At 39.3% G+C, this 22,274-nt stretch overlaps 2 protein-coding genes across 2 annotated transcripts; one reads left to right on the plus strand and one right to left on the minus strand.

The window, feature by feature from the left end:
* Positions 1-14: 14 nt before the first annotated feature.
* On the minus strand, positions 15-11,962 carry LOC116248516 (casein kinase 1-like protein 3). The gene is made up of 17 exons (XM_031621359.2): positions 11,629-11,962; positions 11,482-11,522; positions 10,759-10,828; positions 10,524-10,672; positions 9,792-9,887; positions 9,618-9,688; positions 8,831-8,892; positions 8,688-8,751; positions 7,164-7,248; positions 6,946-7,072; positions 5,695-5,777; positions 5,519-5,576; positions 5,225-5,364; positions 4,311-4,493; positions 4,090-4,203; positions 3,690-3,800; positions 15-3,562 (listed from the first exon to the last, which is right to left on the minus strand). The coding sequence occupies exons 1-15, from the start codon at positions 11,702-11,704 to the stop codon at positions 4,198-4,200; spliced, it is 1,311 nt and encodes a 436-aa protein (XP_031477219.1). The 5' UTR covers positions 11,705-11,962; the 3' UTR covers positions 15-3,562; positions 3,690-3,800; positions 4,090-4,197.
* Positions 11,963-18,078: 6,116 nt separating this feature from the next.
* On the plus strand, positions 18,079-21,169 carry LOC116244713 (ankyrin repeat-containing protein BDA1-like). The gene is made up of 2 exons (XM_031616616.1): positions 18,079-18,715; positions 20,070-21,169. Exons 1-2 carry the CDS (start codon positions 18,152-18,154, stop codon positions 20,832-20,834), a joined length of 1,329 nt encoding a protein of 442 aa, XP_031472476.1. The 5' UTR covers positions 18,079-18,151; the 3' UTR covers positions 20,835-21,169.
* The last annotated feature ends 1,105 nt before the right edge of the window (positions 21,170-22,274 follow it).

Here is a 22,274-nt window from a genome sequence, read left to right on the forward strand (position 1 = left end):
GACACGCTCCATCCTGCCAATTCACAAATTGATATCCATTAAGCCAATCCTATATATATGTATATTAACATGTAAAACAGAGAGGGAGAGAGAGAAGTATATGCCAAACTTAATAAGGAACACCCCACCCGATACCAGCGAGAAAGCATGATCCAAAGCAAGCCTTCCCTAGATTACTTGTAATCTAGCTAGCGACTGCCTGAAGCAACGAATCTAGACAGCAAACTTTTAAGGTCTGCTGCAACAATAACAGGCAATGGCGTGCCCAAGGGCGATTTTAGAGTGCCATGCTCACTCCATGAAAGATTATGTCAAGTTGGCTGTAGTACTCGTTTGCATCATCGTGGGCCTGAGGGCTCTCCTATACATCATCTATGGCTTCTGCCAATACAGAGACGAGGCAACGGAACAGCGACGAGTGGGCATACTGGAGCAAGAAACCATGGGAAGACCACGGCAACAAGAGCAGCGGCAACAACACAGGGGGCATCAGCTCCAACAAATGCCTTTTGAAATGAGAAGTAACATCTCCCAGGCACATGCAGAGAGCAAACTTGTGATTGTTGCAGGCCATGATCACGTGACCTTCATAGCTAAACCATGCCCGCTGTCTCTGCAGACTGCCAACAAAGATGAGCTGCAAAGCCATGAATGACATACCACAGGCATCCATTTTCTTGACGCCGAAGGTACTGATGCACTATTCAATAACGCCCTAGGCTATTAGATGGCGTCCTACGCAGGTATCCCCCAGCAGATTAGAGAATTCAAGCACTTTGTACCCACTAAGTGGTGGCAAACTGTATATAGATGAACGTTAGTCACCTGAATTTTCACACACACACACACACACACACAGAGAGAGAGAGAGAGAGAGAGCATCCTATGCATGAACTATAACGAATGTAACTCACACATTTCTCCGTCTTTGTACTGATAGAGCATGTCAATCTGTGAGAGAGAAACGAATGAAAGGACAAATAGACAGGTATTCATATAATCGAAGAAGAGAAAATGAAATCAGAAACACAGCTTAGTTTCAGAAATTTAAAGTCTCAAAATCCTAAATTACTTCAGATCTTAGACCCAAGGTAATCAGACCAACCCTCAGGGTGGCCATAACTAGAAGAGCCGTTTCAAAGTTCACCAGAAAGTTTAAAGACGCTTGCCAGAATATGAGATGTTAAACAACCCCGCGCAAAAGCTTTCTGAAGAACCAGATTTTTAGGCAAAATATTACAATTTTCCGGCTGCCCTTTCAGCACAACCTAGGGGAAGCTACTCCTGTACCTTTCATCCGCCCGCAGGCATACATTCTCAGCTTGGATCACGAGTAGGTAACAGAGAAGCCTGCCAGCGTTCGCGTTTATATCTTGGTTGTTCTTTCAACTTGGTTGAATCCCACGTCGAAAAATCGAATCCAGTTAATCTAGTTACGAACAATACCGAGCCCAACCGAGCCTCAGAATTACCCAACTTGTATTTGATTTAGCATGCAATTGAAAGAGTACTATCTGATATCACTTGCTTGTCCAAGTGCTAACAATCTAGTCCAAGTTCCGCTGGTTATTAGATTTTGAGAAGGCAAAACTAAAAGTTTTTAGCACCTTCTCTACAACCAAGTCAAAGATAAGGTAAAATTTACTGCAATGTACTTCACTATTTTTATGTTGCATGAAGGTAATCAACGAGATCACCGTAAATTTTCCACAAATTCTTGGACTAAAAAGAAATTCATAATTACCATGCTTCTATGCCCCCAGATTAGGACTCGCACGGTAATTCATAATTGAACAACCTCCCTTCAAACATCAACATTAACCATGATACTTACAATGAACAGGCTGAAATATAAAAAACGGATATGAAATGGCTGGCTGGCTTAACAAACCTAAACGACCATCTACGTAGTAACCATCACAAGGGGACCATAAATGAAGCAAGGATTGCCCAGCAGGGCTCAAACAGAAACTACCACCGATGAACTATTGAATATAATTTCTGTGGCTTGCCGTAGGCTAATCATTTCTGTGAATATCGAAACGGATCAGACAACCGGCCACGAATATGGGAATCCAAAGTACGAGTTACTTCAAGAACTTCGCAGTCATAAAAGGATCATGGCTCCCCGTACAATATCCTAAACGCCTAGATGGATGCACTACGCGATCCAAACATTTTTTCCAAATTTTAATCCAACCCCCTTTCCGTCTTCTTAAGAGTTCCGACCAACCTGAAGTCTTTTCAAAACCCTTACTTTGATCCTTTCTCCTCTTATTTTGTCCCGTTTGTTGAAAAGCACCGCCTGGGCACGTACTTCTAAGTTCCAACCACATAGCTCATGAAATCACTGTGAACGGTCCAAATAATCTCTTTGGACGACTTATACATTCCTACATGAAAAGGAGACAAGTTACCTGCCACCCTGCTACGGAAGATCATGAGATATCAACTAGTTTATCCCAATACAAGTTGTCATGTTTCTCCAGTGGTCATAATCTACTACCCCTACCATACCTATCTGCACCTGAGGAGATTGTAGCAGATCTAGGAAAATAAAAAGATTGCCATGCCCAAGAGGATCCTAAAGAGTAGGACACCATTACCAAATATCCCAGAAATGTTGGGATGAGTTACTGATGATGGCTGATGATCGACTGGAAATATTTTCAGAATTACTTGATCGGCTTTCACGTGGAAATATTTGCTAAACGATCGACGAATCAAATCACTCATTGAAACTTTACACAGTTCTCATAAAAAATTTATGAGCAATCAAGTCAAAAAGATGAGAAACAAGATGGAGCAAAAAGTCCAGATATCTTACCTCAAAAAGCTTCAAGAAATCTTACTAGAACTCGATCAGCCTACCCTTCTCTGTAGTCTGGAAAGTAGCTCCACAGATGCTTCCTGGATTCCAGTCAGATACATATCCAAACACATTGATGGGTTGGCGTGGATCCAACTTTTGACAGAAATTCTACTTCAAGTGTCGCAATCAGGTGCAAGCATTCAGGACGAGCATTTTACTTCCATAATTTCTGCTTCCCATGTCCAATTCATGCAGAAAAGCTTTAATAAGGGAAACATGACTACATCTTTTAATGATTAACCTCTTCACGACAAGAAACTTCTTCTCAAACGGTCATAAGATTTATCATGTATATAATCCAATGATAAGCCTCCAAAATGCAAATAACCGCACGCCTTCAAATCTATCAACGACCTTCATAATGCAGCCTATACTTTCTCTTCTTCTAGAAATTGATCCATTGTTTTTCTTCACAGCACTCAAATGAGAACAAGAGAGCGAACTAAGCTCCACGCAAAAGTACCCGACCACTCTGATTTAAGCGTCCAAAATATGCCGGGTATCTCAATGAAGGACGTACCTAAACTTTCCATATCCTATTCTTCTCATAAACAACTTTTGATCACTTTCAACCATCGCGATTTTCCATGAATGGGATATGATCTTGAATCCATTTGACATTCACAAATCAGGCCGTAGTTATTTTCTTCTATTGACCAATGTTTCCCTTGACGAATGCAGCATCAGAACCTGGCAACAGAAACAGTTGAAAAATGAGATGCCTGAAAACAAACTACATCAGGTGCTTTCCAATAAATGTAAGAAAAGAACATCAGCTCCAAATTATCATCTCTTACAAAAATGAGAGACACAGTACCTGGTGGATGCCCAAGATAGGGAAAAGTATCCCAGCACCTGATCAACGGCATTGGTTTGTTCCATTCAGGACCTGATGAACTCGGGGATGAAGATGCAGAGTAAAATAACCCTGATGAACAGCCACAAGACTAACTCAAAGTAGTAAACTCAAATAAAAGAAAGATTGAGTTTCATACTATATATATTGACCAAGATTTATATTTACAAGGAATACAATCAAACACACAACAAGAGCCATTTGAACTATCAACAGAAGAATTGAAAGAGCGAATCACTTATCATGTGTTACATGAACCAAAAAGCCGGCAAATGGTGTCAACTAACAGCAAAAACATATCATGCAAGAGCAATGCAGCTTCAACAGGCTGACTCTAGTTTTTTCCTTTGTTGGTAGTCACCTTAAAAAATACAGTATGTATGCAGTTCTCCACATGATGAGCCTAGGTCTCACGCACTTTCACAGCCTTAAATACTGGACTGGTGAAAGGGATTACCTCCTTCAACTATTATTCCTGAGAAGATGGAAAACCCAAATAACTACACCCAGTGACAGAACTTGCATCTTAAATTTCAGCTAAAGATAAGAAGTGACAAGTCCAAATAAATTGAAGAAAAATACCATTCTTTTTGGAGGATTGTAAGGTAATGAGGACAACCAGGCATTTGATGGGCCAACATTGCCACCATAGGCACCCTCACTTGGCCCCATCAGTTTTCCAGTAATGACATTTCTCCTGAAAGTACTTGGCGGGACAAATGATGTTGATGGCATCTGCATCCTATCAACTAGAGCTCCAACTCTCTGCACATAATTAAAATTGATCAGCAAAACAAACTATGAGATAACTTCCTTGCATATAATAAAAATTGACAAGGTTAAAGAAGAAAAAGCTAGGAAGAACTATGTTCTACTTATCAAATGTCATAGAAATCATTGTGCACCCACTTGTAGTCAACACTTAGCAAAAATCACAAGACAAATATTACTACCCACCTATAAACATACCAACATGATTCGCACCTCCCTGTGACTGCAGGAACAAAAAATAACTAGAGAAATGCTACATGTCCGGTGATAAAGTTTGCACAAGGATGCGCATGGTGGTGACACGATTTACACAGCTACGTGAGTTTATGGTAAGCATGACAACCACACTGCAGAACGGACTCCAGGAGAAACTAATGAATAAGGCATTTCAGCAGTTTAGTGCTTACTGCTGCACTTCAAGGAACTCCAGACTGTCTCTAACTAATACCTTGGGAAATCTCATTCAACCCTAACTCCAAGCAGGTGTCCATAAATCATAATACTCTTTTGGATCCTAAACTCATAAAAGGAACCAAACCAAATAATCAAGACCCAATTACATTCTTTCAACTTAGACAAACTTTACATTATGGATTTATTCCACACACAGCCGACGATTGACCATAATCCCAATGCAAGTTTAGCTGTATTCTTGCAACCCACGTGACATAATCTCCAAATGTAATGTTAAATGCAACATAAACTTAAATATAACATGAACTTACAGCTTCCTCGTGGTGGCTACGAACATCAGCCCATCTCTTGTCAGCTGCTGGATTATACTGCATCTGTACATCAGTCTGAGCAATATTACCATCTGCAACACCTTTTGAAACCTGAGCTAAATGAGAAATATCATTGCCACCTGGAAAAAGGAAAAAAAATTATCATGCTGCGAAGTAATGAATTAGACTAAAAAACAAATTTCATACTTCCTGAAAAATGAAAAATGATTGAATATGGCAAGTAATCTATGTAAAGCTTCTATTTGAATAAACTGACCACAACTTAATACTAACCACGATGTCTGCCAGGATCTAGTGGCATGGCACGACCATTAGTCCCACCAGAGACTGGCTGCAAGCCAAAAAAAGGTAATTGATCATCAAATACATCAAGAAAAAGGACAATCACATTGAGTGAACTTAATAGAAGTTTGCACATGAAAAAGACACGTATGAGTATGAAAACTAACAGAAGAACGGTGATGAGTCTTTGTCCTTTGTGCTTGTTGATATTTTAGGATGGTCCAATCAAATACATAATCAAACTCATAACCTGTATGGCATCAAACAACAAGTCTAATATGAGAGGCAAGGATAACTTGATTCATGCACCTCATGCTAAGAGAAATACTAAAGATTAGAGATGTACAAGAAACAATATACTAGTACAAGTCCCAGAAAACTGACGCTGTAGAACTCACAGTAATCAATCCTAAAGCAAGGTAACTTGTTTAACATAGCAATCTCACAGCGCAGGATCTAAAGCACCTACAGCTTTTTCCTGCTGCCAGAGAATAAAGTGGAAAACCACAAAAAGGTCATGTTTAAAGACAAATTTAATGTGGTGAAAGACAAAATATTAGAGGAATAGACATCAAAGGTACAGTCATAATAGAAAACCATAAAATACTGCTAAAAATCAAAATACTTGACATCCAAAACCTTCAACTAATAATGATTTTAGATCACAGTCGGCAACTTAAATAAGGTCTTAACTCAAAAATACTGTAGAAGTCCTGGAGAAAGCTCGAAAAAAGAAACATCAGTGGATAAGCATTTACATTCATCATGTGACCAAATGGTCAGATGTGCATGGACATTATATGAAATAACATTGAAAAAAAAGAAAAATAGAAGAAAGATAAAAACTAAGTAGATTTATCTATCTTGGTTATGAACTCCAGCAAAAAATAATTATGATGTCAACCATATATGCATATGCCAGTGTATGTTGGAATATGGATCTGTGTATGGATGTAGTACATATTCATGTGTATTCCTACCTACTGGAAGGAAAGAATGGCAGTGTGATTATTATACCCAAATAATTATCAAGGGACACGAAACCGAGTGATAACTCCAACCAATGATAATTGCAGATGCACGAATTCATGACTAATATAAACGAGACTTGAACATAGAAGACCAAAGTCAATTGCCACACACATTGCCAAAAGAAATAACTTCGGCAACAAATATTGACAAATGTAGGTAATATCATAACAAGAGCATGTCCAAAATAAGCTGGAAGGTGACATCACCTCATTTTAATAGGCAGCAAGTGACTCAAAATGAACAGAGTAAAATCAGATGCTTAATCAAACACAATCCCTTAACCACCTCAGGCCCCTCTATATATAATTTTTAACAAATGACATTCCATGCAAGATAAGCAATGTAGCACAAATACAGTAATCCAACAATATTATTGCATAACCGACCTTCACGTGTAAACAAGTCCCGGAAAAGACGCTTCAAGAACCCATAATCTGGTCGTTGATCAAATGTTAAAGAATGACAGTAGTGTAAGTATGAAGCAAATTCCACTGGGTAAGACTTACACAAAACCTGTCCAGAATGGTACAAGCAGTTCAGAGAAGAATAGAGAACAAAACGTAAAGCTAGTATTCATGAACATAATTTAGCATGTCGAGCATACTTCAATAGGTGTTGAAACCTTCTTCTCACATATTTTGTCATACTTTTGCTTTTTCGTAGCAGCCCTCAATCCCTGCCAAGGAAGGCTACACAAAACAATGCCCATGTTAATAACCTATAAATACAGGAACTGTTGTGAGCTCTCATCATAAACAATTCCTTGTAACATTCATTATCAGAGTAAGGCACTGAATGCTTCTATGCCACATGCATAATGTTACCAGCCTTAACATTGTGTCTGTACCAATTCTACAACCATCTTCAATATTAACTCGTATTAATCATCTTCCATGTAATCAATGTGCATTCCATGCTTCATATTCAAACGCATCTACTATTAACTATTCATCTAGTGATCTTTATCCGCATAAGTTGGCAGTTTACAATTCACAGATGTAGAGCAGTCTACAGTTTTGGAAGTTATTCCATGCGAGCATTCTACAAAATACATACTTTTCATTTTAGAAATTTCCACAATACACCTCCACCTCAACACATATCTATACTTCTTATCTACATGCACGTTCATACTTCATCATTCTCTAATTGATAAATTGTCAGTATATGATTTCATCTCCAGTATATTCTGCTAAGTAGAGCATGCTTTCCAATGAACCTGTATAAACTATACATGCAGGTGGGGAATTTCCACAACTGTGCCCCATAGTCCCTTATCCATGTCATCCTTTTCACTTAGCAAATAAATGTTTAGTTATCACAGCAGTGCCATCATACTAGTAGAAAGATGCAACTCTGCTGGCATGTATTAGCCCATAGCCTTGGCCTTTAAAACTCTTTACCACCTCGGCAACACATAGATAAAAAGATACCTTCAAATACTTGTTCACAGAGAGGTGCATATGGATATTACATCAATAACTTGTGCACATAATGTCATAATCAGATAATGTCTAATTCAAGAGTCAATTACCACAAAATAATATACAAATATTAAATTCCAATAGGAAAGGAAATCCATGGACCAAATCAAAGACTCAAAAATCTCAAACTTGGAATTTAAAGACTTGATGCATCACAAATATAGTTCTTGGGTTTCTATCAATTCTTTTTTGTGTACTAGTCATGAAGTTTATTTTGCTCACGTAAACCTTAGGAATTCAAACATTTTAGAAATGCACATCTAATAGAAAAAGCGATGAACTTACAAGTCCTCTACATTTTTTTTTTATAAAACCATTAATAAAATTTTGAACCACTAAAATATTAAAAGGAACAAAAAGTTTTTTTAGAAATTGATTTTTAAAAAAATCAGGAAAATATCATGAAAAGAGCACAATAATTTTGCAGGGACTTGAGATGGGAGACATTAACAAAATATTGCAATAAATTCCCTTCTTCAGTTTTTCCTTTTTGTGATGTTATCACAAAATTTTAAAGCCAACATTTTTCTACTATGGTCCAAACATAACAGACAAGCAGAACAGCATTTAGAGGATCAAACCTTCATATGAGCTAGAAGTACCTACATAAAAGAAAGAGACTCCAGCCTTGTGGAAAAAATTACCTTCCCCTTAAGAAATATAGAAGAACGTAACCCAGAGACTCCAAATCGTCCCGCCGACTTTGCTCTGGATAAAAGATAACATAATGACAACGTTGCTGTTTTTTGTGATGAAAGTAAGCAGCAGTAAAGAACTAAAAGCTCACCAATTCCTATGTGAGTATTGCAACTTGCATATCTTGCAGTACCAGTAAGATTTTTGTTCTCTCTGCACAATGACGAAGTAGAACAAGAAGAGCAAACTGTTAGCAATGAAGTGATTGGAAGGGTGTTATAGAAACTTTATATGATGTAAAGTCAGAAGGGAGAAAAAAAAAATCCTTTAAACCAGGGCAAAAAAACATGGTTATCTCACAATTAGTAAGACATGGGTGAAAGTTGAAACCACTTCAAGGAATTCAAATTAAACAACAGTGAATTACATAATAGTCTGTCAGACATTGTTCTGACGATGCCAACAATATGTTTCAGACATAGATCCTTTTACCACCAAACAAATGGAACTGACAATGGTGTGATGTGAATAAAATAGAGAAGATCCACAGAAAGCAAATGCAGAGCGGTTGCACCAGTGTCAATGTGGTCCAACACGGTATAGCCCCCATCACGGTCAGACAGATGAGTACTTCAATATTACATATGCTATCAAATGTTGCACATTTAATTAAAAAAGAGCTTAGGATCAGGATAACTTCACAATAGTAGTTGTCACACTCGAATACTAGATTGCCTTTCATTAAAGAAATTAAACCCCTAAAAATGTAATTTGCTTTTCTCCCTCTTTCATAAGGTCAATATTTTGAGGATGTTTTCTTAGCAATTATTCCCCTGTGGCACCGGGCAATTATAACACTGTAATTGATTCTTCACTTAAGACTGAGGAATCCAGAGTTTAAACTACTGATGACTATAGAAACTGCTGAGTTTTTTCACCTATAAGGAATGTGGCGGTTGCTAGCAGAATCTCGATATCGCTTTGCAAGTCCAAAATCAATGATATAGACCTGGAAGGAAAAAGCATACATAAAAATTTTGCAAAAGTAAAATAATGTGAAACAGAAACTGGTTCCTAAGTAACCATAAACAAGATCATGGAAGCATTATTACCTGGTTTGCTTTCTTACCAAGGCCCATGAGGAAGTTATCAGGCTTAATGTCTCTATGCAGGAACCCTTTTGAGTGCATATATTCTATCCTAGTTATCTGAGATATGGCAAAGAAGGACTTCTTAGTAGAAGTATCCATAAGTGATGAACTACAATGCAGCTTGGTAACTTGACAACCGAAGTAACTTCTCAACACCATTCATATAGCACAAAGACAGATGCATGTAGACAAAACATCTGATTTAAACAAGTTCACAACTTGTCAGTTGTCTGAATGACAAAAGACAAATGAAAATAAAAATCCAAGAGACAGCAAGATACAGCAACATCTTAGTACTAGAGTTCATCGGCAGCCACAGAATGCACTTTCCCTAATCTGCTTCCCCATTTATATTACATGCAACAATGGCCATTTCAATCCAAAGGCAATAAGTTAATGTTTGACCATATATGAATTCATGTGTTCTTCAAGTGCAAGAGAAAAAAAGGTCCCTGGGCCAAACTCAAGATCCTTACACTTAGAAATAGGACAGCACAACGAAGCATCCCCAGTGAGCAGATAGCAAGCATGTCAAACTACTAGTGTCGTGCATGCAAACCAAAGAATAGCTCCTCTAAAGAAACCATAAAAATCATAGGGATAATTCCTATAGGGAAAAGGTGAATAATTGGATAAGATGAGCCTCTAAACAGAAAATTTCAGCAAAATCCTTTAATAATGACCATATATTACCATTTGATCTGCCAACATCAAGACAGTCTTCAATGAAAATTTTCTTCCACAGTATACGAATAGATCCTCTAGACTTGGCCCCAGCAAATCAAGTACGAGGACGTTATCCTCCCCATCCACGCCACTCCACCTGATGTTAGCAATGCCACCTGCGACACAAATACAACCAAACTGACCTGTAAAATTACAACTTAGAAGAAATAAATGAAAAATGAAAGTTCTATGCCATACGTACTTCCACCCTGGAGAATTTTATAAAGCTTGGCTTCGTAAAGCAGCTGCGGGTGCTTTGTCTTGCCATTTTCCTGTGCCAATCAAGGATACAGAAGGATCACAATCTAAGAAGCATGTCAAATGCGGTAATGAATGAAAACTTCAGAAACATGGAAAATATGCTCCATAGTAGTAGGCAAAAATGGAAAGTGGAGAAGTGCTCACTCCCTACCCTAGGCACACTGCCCGACGAATCATCTATTTCGGATCAGCGGTTGACACATACAAGCACAACTAACGGCCTATCAGTACTACGGGATAAAGAAACAAACATAGACCGATTTTGGTGGAGTTCAAGGCACTACAGCCTTCCCACCATTGAACAAGGATTTTGCTCCAAATTCAACAAAATGGGATGTGAAGTCCGATTCCCCTACTCAAAGAGAAAACCCAACTGTCGGAACCCGTCAAATCAGAGAATCCGAGATGATCCTCTCTGCAGATTTCATCTAAAAGCTCTAACACGATTATCCAATTCAACCATCCAATAGTATCATGGACAACATAAAGCCATCAAGACCACATTTTACCCTCAATTGCCGATCAGACAACATAAAAAAATGTAAAAACCATTCAATAAGTAATTCACAAAACCAGCCTATTAAAGTTTTAAACTAATACCAAAAACAGACACCAAAAAGTACAGCCCCAGGAGGGGAAAAGGAAAAAAAAAAAAAGGACTTACGAGCTTCACAGCCACGACTTCATTTGTCTCGATATGCGCGGCTGAAACAAATTACCGATACAAAATCATCAGCGACAAAGGAACACTGGAAAACATCGATAAAAAAAAAAAAAGAAACCTAAAGAACAGGATGAATAAATCCCTCACAGAGATAAATCTCGCCGAAGGAACCGCTGCCGATCTTCCGCCCTAGCTTGTATTTCTCTCCTACGATCCTTTCCATCGATCAGACGTCGAATATCATCAAACTAAAAGAGAAATTCAGGGTGGAGACTTCTCTCCTGTGCGTTTGTATGTCTGTGAGAGACAGAGGGGGGGAGCGGGGAACACAAGATTGACGAACGGAGGTCTTCTGAGAGGAAGAGAAAGAAGCGCGCAGGAACCTCGACGCAGAGACGACGGCTTTAGCCCTTCCTGCCTCTCGTCGTCGGAGCCTTATATGTGGAGATCGGCGCGCAGGGCCATTTTCGAGATTATGAGAAAAGAAGTCAGTGGCGAGGATAGGGTCCTCCCCATCTTTGTCCTGGCGGTAACAGTCCAACAGGTCGGCTTGCGGTCCCTTGAATCGCCTTCCTTTCAATAGTTTCCATATAGGTGCCTATCCTTTCGATCAATTGCAAAACACCCGTGCCTGTTTAATTGCAACGGCCAGACCAAAACACTTGGGAGAGGCTCAATCTTTTAATATTAGTCATAATATATGTTAATGATTCATATTTATGTCTGCACTGAAGATAGTTAAATGTACGCTTGTTGATCTTAATCTATAATTTCAGCAACTGAAAAAACAAATAGCTTTTCTTTGAGAGTATTTCTCACAAAAGCGTAATTTTGAAAGGAGTTTCTGTGAAAAAGAAGTTTTTTTTTTTTTCAATCGATCAACTAGTGTTGAATAAGACAAACTTTTCCCAATCGACTATTAAAATACAAGATGTGTTGTCTTAAGGTTGTTCTAGAAAAGTTTTCTTGCAATATGTAAAGCCTATACTTTTAGGTGGTGTTTGATGCATATCTATGGGGTAGGTTACACGTGAGAAAGCGTGGGCTACTGTTCTACATTTTTATTCACAGGATTAATTGGTGGAGAACCGACTCTTACTGTCCAGAAGCCTCGCGCCGGAAAAGGAAATGAAAGTCGGAAGAAAGAATGGTTGATCAACGTCAGATCGGAGTAGGAATTTGCCGATTGATGAAGGACGAATCATGAAAAAAACTCTACGACTTGGGGGTTCCGATGGGCCCACAACACAGCGAAGAGGGGCGGGCCCCAGAGGCAGAGGAAGGCGCTGGTGGATTGGGATGAGACGTGTGAGAGAGGAGCGCGTCGTCATGGCGGTGCCCATGCGCGTGACGTTGCATTGCATCCACTCGGCTGGGCTGGGCTGGGTCTATGTGGGACGATCCAACCCGATCCCAAAATGCTCGATCTAAGGCCTCAGCGGGTTTTGATCTGACATTCGTTTAGATAAATCAAAACATTATTTTACGGGCCATACTCCATCATACGAAAATTCGATTTTTCAGGAAATGATATATTCCTAGTACGTTGCACAATCTGTGGTGGGTTACGGGTACGGGTGAACAGGTGCCCAATTGAGCTTGCTTTTCAACTCGGCTCGGGCTCGAGAATAGTTCGATGGAAACAATTCGACTCGATAGTTACGTGTTGAGTTTGAGCTCGACTCGATTAATGCTCGACAAACTTGTTTGAATAGAACTGATATTCATGTTACGTGTTGAATTCGAGCTTGACAAACTCCTAAAATCTTTGAATATATCGACCTGATTAAGGCCCGACAAACTCGATTAAGGATAGAGCTCGACTCGACAGTTACGTGTTGAGCTCAAACTCAATTCGATTATTTGAACGAGTTGACTCATGAACTCGAGCTCGACTCGTTAAGCAAATAACTCGGCTCGAACTCATTCACGAACTGAGTTTGAAGGAGTTGACCTCGACTCATTCCTCACCCCTAGTTATGGAGCTATGCCTTCGCATTGAGTCGAGTCTCCTGCCTTTGGCACCAAAAGTTTCCTGCTTGAATACTATTTCAATTGGCCCGAACCTGATCCAAGTAATACTATGTGTTGGATCTAAGATACAATCTTGATTGGATCTGCATCTGAGAGTAATTGCCGCAAATAATTGAAGTTCGACAATATGCATTAAACTTCTCTACACACAAACATATATATATATATATATATATATATATATATATATATATATATATATATATATATATATATATATATATATATATATATATATATATATACAATCTTGACCTCATATAAGCACACACGTATAAGAAAAGTCAATATTGTTGGATGTCTGCAAACTAACATTTAAAAATTTGTCATTAAATATATACCAATTGTTACTAAAGAACCATAAATCATCGCTAATACCAAAATAGTGACCTTCATTTAATGATAAAATTTTCAATTTTAATAATCCCAGACTAACTGAATCGTCTTTTATACATATATACACATTTGGGCACACGTACTCTATGAAATAAGATATCATATGAAACATCATTGGAAGCAAAATATGGTTGAATAAGCTACGAGACATTGCGTAAAGCAATTTCTTTTATGTGGTGGATGAAAACCATGCTTTTCAGCCCGCAACATTCGCTAAAATAGACAATGAGACTAACTTTTCAAAGTTAGCAGCCTTCATTATTGTTTGCCTACTCGCAACCTCTCAAGTTTTGGTGATATAATAAAATACGCTCAAGTTCGAATTTTTCTTGTCTAACCCCTTGTATTATGTAATGAGTAAGACTCAAACACGTTTCAATTGTATTTTTTTGGGACGAAGCTTAGAATTTATGTTCCATGTAAAATGGAGAGAGAGAGAGAGAGAAACCAACTTAGCCAGGTGTTTTCTTCTTCTTCTTTGGTCTTTTCTCTCTCTTCTCTCTAAAAGTTTCTTTGGCAGTTCATGGATTTTATGGCAAAAAAGATGGGCAGGGCGTCCGGCCATTTCCGGCGACCAGCGTGGCTCGCCGGGGCACATGCAGTGGTAGGTCAAAGCCTCGCAAACTCTTTCTTTTTCGTCATTTTTTTTCCTCCTCTTTCTTCTCTTTGCTTCTATTCCTCCTCCTCTCTTGTTGCCCTCCGTCTCTGTTTCCTCCTTTTTTCTTTTTCTTTTCCTCATAGTTCCACCGGAGATGCAAACGCCGTTTTCCAGCGATCGGACGTCTGAAAGACGCCGCCTGACGGCAGAGCCTAAGTTTTTTTCTTTTTCCAACCGACGGGCTACTCTTGGACTTGCCTTATCTGTTTGTTCGCCCCCTCTTTTATAGCAGCGGCAAGATCGCCGGTTTCCAACAACAAGCTGGGACGACGATCCGGACTACCGAGTCTCGCTAGAGCTCGGATAGAGTCAAACTACTCGAGCTCAAGCCGACCTTGTCAAGCTTGACTTAAAGCTCGAATTGAGCAATATGTGAATCAGGCTGAGCTCGAACTCGAACTGGCCGAGCTTGAGCTTGACTGGCTTGTGTTGGACCTGGCATTAGAATTTGCTGGGGGGTTTAGGCCAGGTCCGCTTGGGTCCGGCCTCCTCTTAAATACTAATTAGTACAAACTGATCCCTATTGCCAGATTTCAGGTTATATGGAACCCATGACCAAGACTATGGAATCGAGCCAGAGTCAAGCCTCAGGCCTGTTAGAATCGAGGCCTGGGCCATGGGCCATGGGCCATGGACAGGGCCTGGGGCCGGCTTAAGTGTGAAGTAACAAAAACCTAACCCCACTAGCGATAAAATAAATTCATGTGACTAAATATATCTAAAAGTTTTTTATATGACACACCTTATAATTTGTTATGAGTTGGTATCTTAATTATTCCATGTATTTAAATTGAATCAAGGGGTACTAAGCATATTATCGCGGCCATGGCCCATATTATCTTGAGCCTGCAGCATCGAGGCTGAGGTCAGACCTTTTTTAGTTAACTTTTAATTTAAAAAAGCACAAATATGGAAATGAAAAAATACCCTCCAGTATATAGAAATAGGCATCTTTGTGAACAATTGCCTACACAAGCAGGCGTATCCCCCACATCTTTAAGCCTTTATAGGACTGTCGAGCCCAGTGCCCGGCCCTATGACAATGAAAATTCCATATATCATCGTCAATCATCAATCATGGAAATGGACGGTGGCTGTGAGGGCGGAAGGTGATGCCTTCAATAATAAAGGGTGGCGGCTTGGGTATCACGACTATCTTATCGTATCTTAAGATGTTGGATGCTACATGCCTTTTGACTTTGTTTTTTTTGTGATGCTTTACAAAATTTCATTATAAATATTCCATTAAACAAGATTGATTTTGCGAGTGGACGGTCACTTCTTCACCATTCAGAAGTTTAAAAGCTTTGAAGTTGCCACTGTCTTGTCGATTCGCTTTGTGAGTGCATGCTTTTTGAAAGAAGAAAACCCGTCAATTTGATGGACAATTTTGATTGTTTTTGAATGGTTATTGTAACTGAAGGTCATGTCATGTCAAACAAATCATAAAAAGTGCTTACTATACCAAAAAGAGTGAATATCATTTTGTCTGAATAAGCCAAAGCGAAGGAGATTTTCACCTCATTCGGCTCTTCATTCAATTCTTTCGAAGGAATCAGATCCTTTTCCTTGTTTCCTTTTGAAAGTAAGTGGTATTTTCAGAGGAACATGTGATGGTCTAGATCTAGACCGAACCCCAACTTCAGTCTGAAACTTTTTTTTTTTTTTTAATAATGTAGATCTCGTAAAGCTTGTTGCTTGGAACTTATCGCTATCAGGAAATAAAATCGCTTTAGGCAACTCCTAACAGTTTGTTTTTTTTTTTTATGTAGAGATTTTCAAGCGGTAGCATGGCTGAGCTAGAAATTTGTGGCTCACTGATACGTAATTACCCAATTTTGATCATATTAGAAATCCCTTGATATAGATGTAAATAATTCATACTCGGGCCAAGTCTAGGCTTTGCTGAGTTCGACATAATTGGATCTCATCTACCCAGTTCCGGAATCAATCTTGGATTGACACTGAAATTTTAAAAGTTGCATTGAAATCCGCCTAGCATGAGATCAGATAGTTACAGAAATTTTATGCTCCTGTTTCTGCTTCTTAGTGACATCCTAGGGATAGTGTCACGGTGTAAATACACAATTTTGGCTTCTTTGCCGCATCTTTTTCTCTCCATTTTTTCTCATCTCGTCTCATTTTTTATTCTCTAATGTGGCAAGTATTTACCAAAGTAGGTGTTATCTCCATGATGATAATGTCCAACAAATCATTTAAACTAAGATGATAGTGCTTGGTACTTGACGCAGACTTGATGATAAAATAATGACGACATTTCTACAGATGGTGCTCGAGTATAATACGACATAGAACATTACAAATGCAGTGACGTGTAGACATAACAACCTATTGTATCATTAAATGGATGCAGTTGTGAACAATCAACATTTGCTCCGGTTATGCATAATCTCTTACCTTCTAACCTTCAAATGTTTTCCCTGCAAACTGGGAACATTTGTTGTGGTGTGTGAAATCTCTCTCTCTCTCTCTCTCTCTCTCTATATATATATATATATATATATATATATGGAAATAAAAAAGAAAAGTGGGCATGTGCAGAAATCAGCTACAGGGGCGTACTTGGAACCTGCTTAAAAATAAATAAGGGGCATCCTTGGAATGACCATGTTCCATTCGGGCATTTATGGAATATTCTCATCTTATTTGCTGGCATCAGCATCCACAGATTCACTTCATTAGTTCCTTGGGCCGCAGATTGATTATGCATTAGGCAAAACGTCATTTTCGAATGAATTGACCGCTATAAAATGCATCCAGAATGTGTTAAGTTGTCCTTATCTAGACTCGAGCTTGCCGGTTCTGCATGGGCAAAACTTGTGTTTAATGCAATATATAACAGGTAATAAGTAATGACCAATGTCTCCATGTACATTAATTAAGATGAATTACATATATGCATCTTCATTTGGGTCGCATCAGGATGATCTGTAGTACATGCTAGGATAAAAGAAGGTGCAGGTTGTATCTGGATCCAGATTATAAACATCCATTTGACTATTCTATCCTTCAGTATCCAGCTTAATTATTGGACATCCATTTGACAATTTTAATCCTTGTATGTTGCCAAGATTCCAACGGATAGGTATTTATTTTGTCCATTTGTCTGTGCAAGTAGTAAAATTGAGAAATATGATCAAAGACAGGTGGACTTAGTTGGTCATTTGTGTATTCCAGCAATTTCATCAGGACCCATTGAGCAAATCAGAGGAAGTCATCGTTTTATTAGGCAAATGGGCGCCATTAAAAATAATACTTCCAATGGCGAGATGCTGTTGGTATCACCCACCTCCACATGAAAATGATACAACGTTTTGATTGATTGCCGAAGTTTGTGCCTTGTGCAAGTTAGTTTCCTTCGTTTACTTGCTCTTTAATTATCGATGACAAAACCTTCCTTAGTTATTAATTAATACGACACGGTCAAAGACACCGAGCACATATATTGGCACCCCTGCCATGAACATGTCGATAATAACTATACAAGAGCCACATTTCAGATTGGATTCCCTATACCAGCCAGGGAAGAAGGGGAGGGGAGAGAGCGAGAGATCTGTATCCATGGATAGAAGGGTGTACAGGTGTGCTGCTGAAGGAGACACAGGTGCGCTGCTTGAGCTTGTAAAAGAAGACAAACTCATCTTGGAAAAAGTTCCGGTCGACTGTGAGAAAACCCCTCTCCACATAGCAGCCAAGTGGGGACATGTTGGCTTTGCAAAGTTGGTGCTGGAGCGAATGCCGGCGTTTGCTAAAATCATCGATCAGAAAGGGCGCTCCTCATTGCACTTGGCTTCTGCAAGAGACCATGCAGAGATAGTTCGAGAGATCCTCAAGGTGGACGCAGACCTTTGCCTTCTCGGAGACAAAGATGGTAGAAATCCTTTACATGTAGCGGCTATCAGGGGCTTCATACAAGTGGCAGAAGAGATCCTAGCGGCCAACCCCAGGTGCTTGCAGGAGGTGACTCCCCAAGGAGAGACGGTCCTGCACATGACTGTCCGCAACAATAGGGTGGAACTGCTGAGATACTTGTTGGGCAGGGAAGACATCGACGGCCTTGTGAACAAAAGGGACAACCATGGCAATACCATCTTGGACGTGGCTTCGAAAAGCAACAACTCCGAGGTAACTGTTTCGCGCTTAGTCTATTAAGTCAGGCTGAGTTAGGTGGGTTTAAAGCTAATGGCGTCAATTAGCTATTGGGTCATCGAACTCGAGCTGTGCTGAAGTTGCTCGACCAATTGTGCTGCCCTAACTTGTGCCAAGCGGCATGAGTGGTAGTACTCCTCCTTTTAATGGCAGCAGAGAAGTCAAGTGCTGCTTTGTCCCATATACCAAGTGATATAAGGCCTAGCTACTCGCTAGACAATGTTTTTGTATGTAGGGGAAGAAATATTCGCTTTCTCAATCCAATCACTAGATCTGTCTTGCTGTTGAAGAGGTGTTTATACATAGTCCCTTAAAATAAGGGATCATTGGTGATCCATAGAACAGTTACTCTTGTGCTTCACCACCAATCTGCCCCAACTCACCAAGTGTTTCCGATACCAAACTGCCCTAAGTAATTTTTCTTATAGAACATGGTAGAGTGTCCGGCAAGATGGTTCACCGGTATGCTGATACTCGCTAGCTGCACAATAATGCACAGGTGGATACACCAAGTACTGGACGATCCACTTGTTGAATAGCCTTTTTAGTAGAGGGGAGGAAATGGGTTAATAGATTGAGACAGGGTATTGGATTCCACACACACCAACCAATGGGAAAAAATAGGTTTTAATTATGACCGACGATCGGGGGAACCTAGATCAGGTCAAACATGATTCTAATTAGAAAAAGGAAATACAGCAATCACTCATTTGCTCATTAGTGTTAAATTTTCCTTTCAGTTGAGTAAGTCAAACTAAACCTCATTCATTAGTTTCATCACTACAGAACAATAGTTTGTTCGAGCTCATACTTCGAGCTTGAATATCGGATGATCTGAGCTCGAATTGCTTGATATTGTGCCTTCTCAAAGTTTGACTGCGCTGGCAAAAAGAACACATGTAAATAATTTAACTTGTATAATTTTTTTTTTTGTATGTAGGAGCAGAAACATTACTGTTCCTCAATCCAATTACTAGATCCTTCTCGGCTTTGAACTTTGAAGAGGTGTTCATACATAGTCCCCTGCTCTAAAAGAATCATTTGGTAGCACAAACACTCTGTGCGTGTAGGTGTTTCGTTAATTATGCCTGTGTCAATAGAAAATTAGAAAATGTCTGAGTCGCATTGTTATATATGATAAGGATGATCCAAGTTATGGATTCATAGTGGATGTTGGGTTTAGTAATAAATCGATAAACTGGTCTAGTTAATTTGGGTCAGATGTGGTCTTTACTTTTGTTTGTTCGCCAAATTTTACTCAAAAGGATCACAAATGGTACATAATACTAGAGCACTCTTGATTGCTGGCCATTGTCTCCTCAATATGCAGATAATGAACATTCTTGTGTCGAGCCAAAAGGTGCCGGAGGCCGGGAACTCCTCTGGCACTGTACTGCCTGACGACAGTCCAAGAAAGTCTATGGACATGGAGACCCACTCTCATGTGTCGTCCAGCGAAGGAGTGAGCGACTGGACCCAATCTTCTTCACCGGAAAAGAGGCGACGTTCATTTGCATCAAAAGCAGCAGGGAACCATTCAAAGAAGAAAGAGAAAGAAGGGCTGAGTGAGATCAAGAGAGGCGCCATAATGGTCGTCAGCGTGCTCATAGTCATGCTGACCTACCAGGCCGCCCTCAGCGCTCCTGGTGTCTTCTCGCAGGACGACACGAATGGATCAGATGACTCCAACACCGTACCAGCACCGCCTGGAGATGAGGCTGTTGACAGCGCCGAAGATGAGATTTTCTTTGAGCGCAGTATTTACTTGCAGTTGTTTCTGATGGCTAACGCAGTGGGGCTGTTTGCATCATTGGTCATCATCCTACTCTTGACAGGCGCCATATCAGTCAGGCGGCAGAGAATGCTGCGGTTGTTGATGCTCAATATATGGATTTCCGTTTCCTCCGTAGCAGCTAGCTTCATCTTCGGGTTGCTCATTATCGGGGAGGAGTTGGAGGGCACATTGGTCCCTGATTGCTTGCTTGCGCTTTTGTTAATCTGCATGGGGTTCTTTATGATATCCAACACAGTGATATGCTTGAGGAAGCTTTTAGGCTGGATTAGGAGGAAACTGTCGCACCGTGAAACTGTTTGACTTGCTTGCTGTTTGATCAAGGATGGGGTTGTGATATTTTATGAACTCTTCTTGTCCTCAAAGAACAACGGTGTTGATACTTGATGTGTGACTAATTAACTTGGACACCAAAATATGTAGGTAAGTTGTTCAAGCAAATGTTTGGATGGGCATTTATAATTTATATGCGTGTCTTCCTATTCGATGAACTCTTCTTGATTTGAAATACGACATAATTGGTGTAAGATTTATGAGTTGGACCGGGCAGGGCTCTTATGTCTGCTTGAGCCTAGCCTTGTTGAGCCTTAGGTTGGTCTGACTTGATGCCTGATCGAACCCCAGTTTGATTAGTTTAGCAACAACATGAGTTTTATTTTTATTACTTTCAAGCAGCGAGAAATACTGGTTTGGTTTATAATTCATTACTTGTTGAGAAATTGACTAGCGTATTTTATTACTTTATAAATAAGAGCTAGTGTCTATTTCTAGTGAATGTTGCGGGTTGAAAAGCATGGTTGTCATCCACCACATATTAAGAAATTGCTTTACACAGTATGATCAATGGCTCACTCAACCATATTTTGAGTCGATAGGATATTACTTATTCCACGGGGTCTCTCTCTCTCTCTCTATATATATATATATATATATATATATATATTTTGTACATCTGTATCTTTATATATAGGACGATTTAATCCTTCCAAATGTCAGATGAGTAACATCTAAAAGTTTATCATTAAAATGTGCATTATATTGGCACTAACCGTGACTACACATACTTCACTATTATTTAGCAAGAGATTGAGTTACGTGCACAATCTTGTGCACACAACAAATATATGCTCCTCCAAAAAAAGAGAGATCGTTGGGTTATTTTAGAAATTTTTAATGAAATATACTTTTTAGGCCTTTTACTTTTCTATGATCTTCATTCTTGTCCTTTTCAAAACCTCATTTTTCACTTTATAAAAGGTACTTTGGACATACAGAGACCCTTTACATGCACAGGAGTGCGCATATAACTGTTGAGAGTAGCTAAACATGGCACGTTATTGCTATGATAATAATTTCTGACAGGTCATTTGAACTAAAATAATATATAGTGTTCGGTACTTGACACATACTTGATGCTAAAATAATAATAGTAATTTTACACATGGCTTGCACCCGCAGAATATGACATAATGCTGTGACCTGAGGATGTAACAACCTATTGCATCGTTAGTTGTATGCGGTGGTGACCAATTAACATTTACTTTAGTTAAAAATCTCTTTCTCCTTCTACCTTTCAAATGTTATCCGTCCAACAATGTAACACATGATATAAGCACCCGTTGCTGTGTGTAAAGTCAATACATTTTTATTAAATATCTTTGGGGCAATGATGCAGCTAGGGAGCTAAAACGGATGCACGTTAATTGCTGGTTAAAAAGTATATTTTTATTAAATACTTTACTT

The sequence above is a fragment of the Nymphaea colorata genome, chromosome 1 (assembly GCF_008831285.2).
Source record: "Nymphaea colorata isolate Beijing-Zhang1983 chromosome 1, ASM883128v2, whole genome shotgun sequence".
NCBI classification, from domain to species: domain Eukaryota; kingdom Viridiplantae; phylum Streptophyta; class Magnoliopsida; order Nymphaeales; family Nymphaeaceae; genus Nymphaea; species Nymphaea colorata.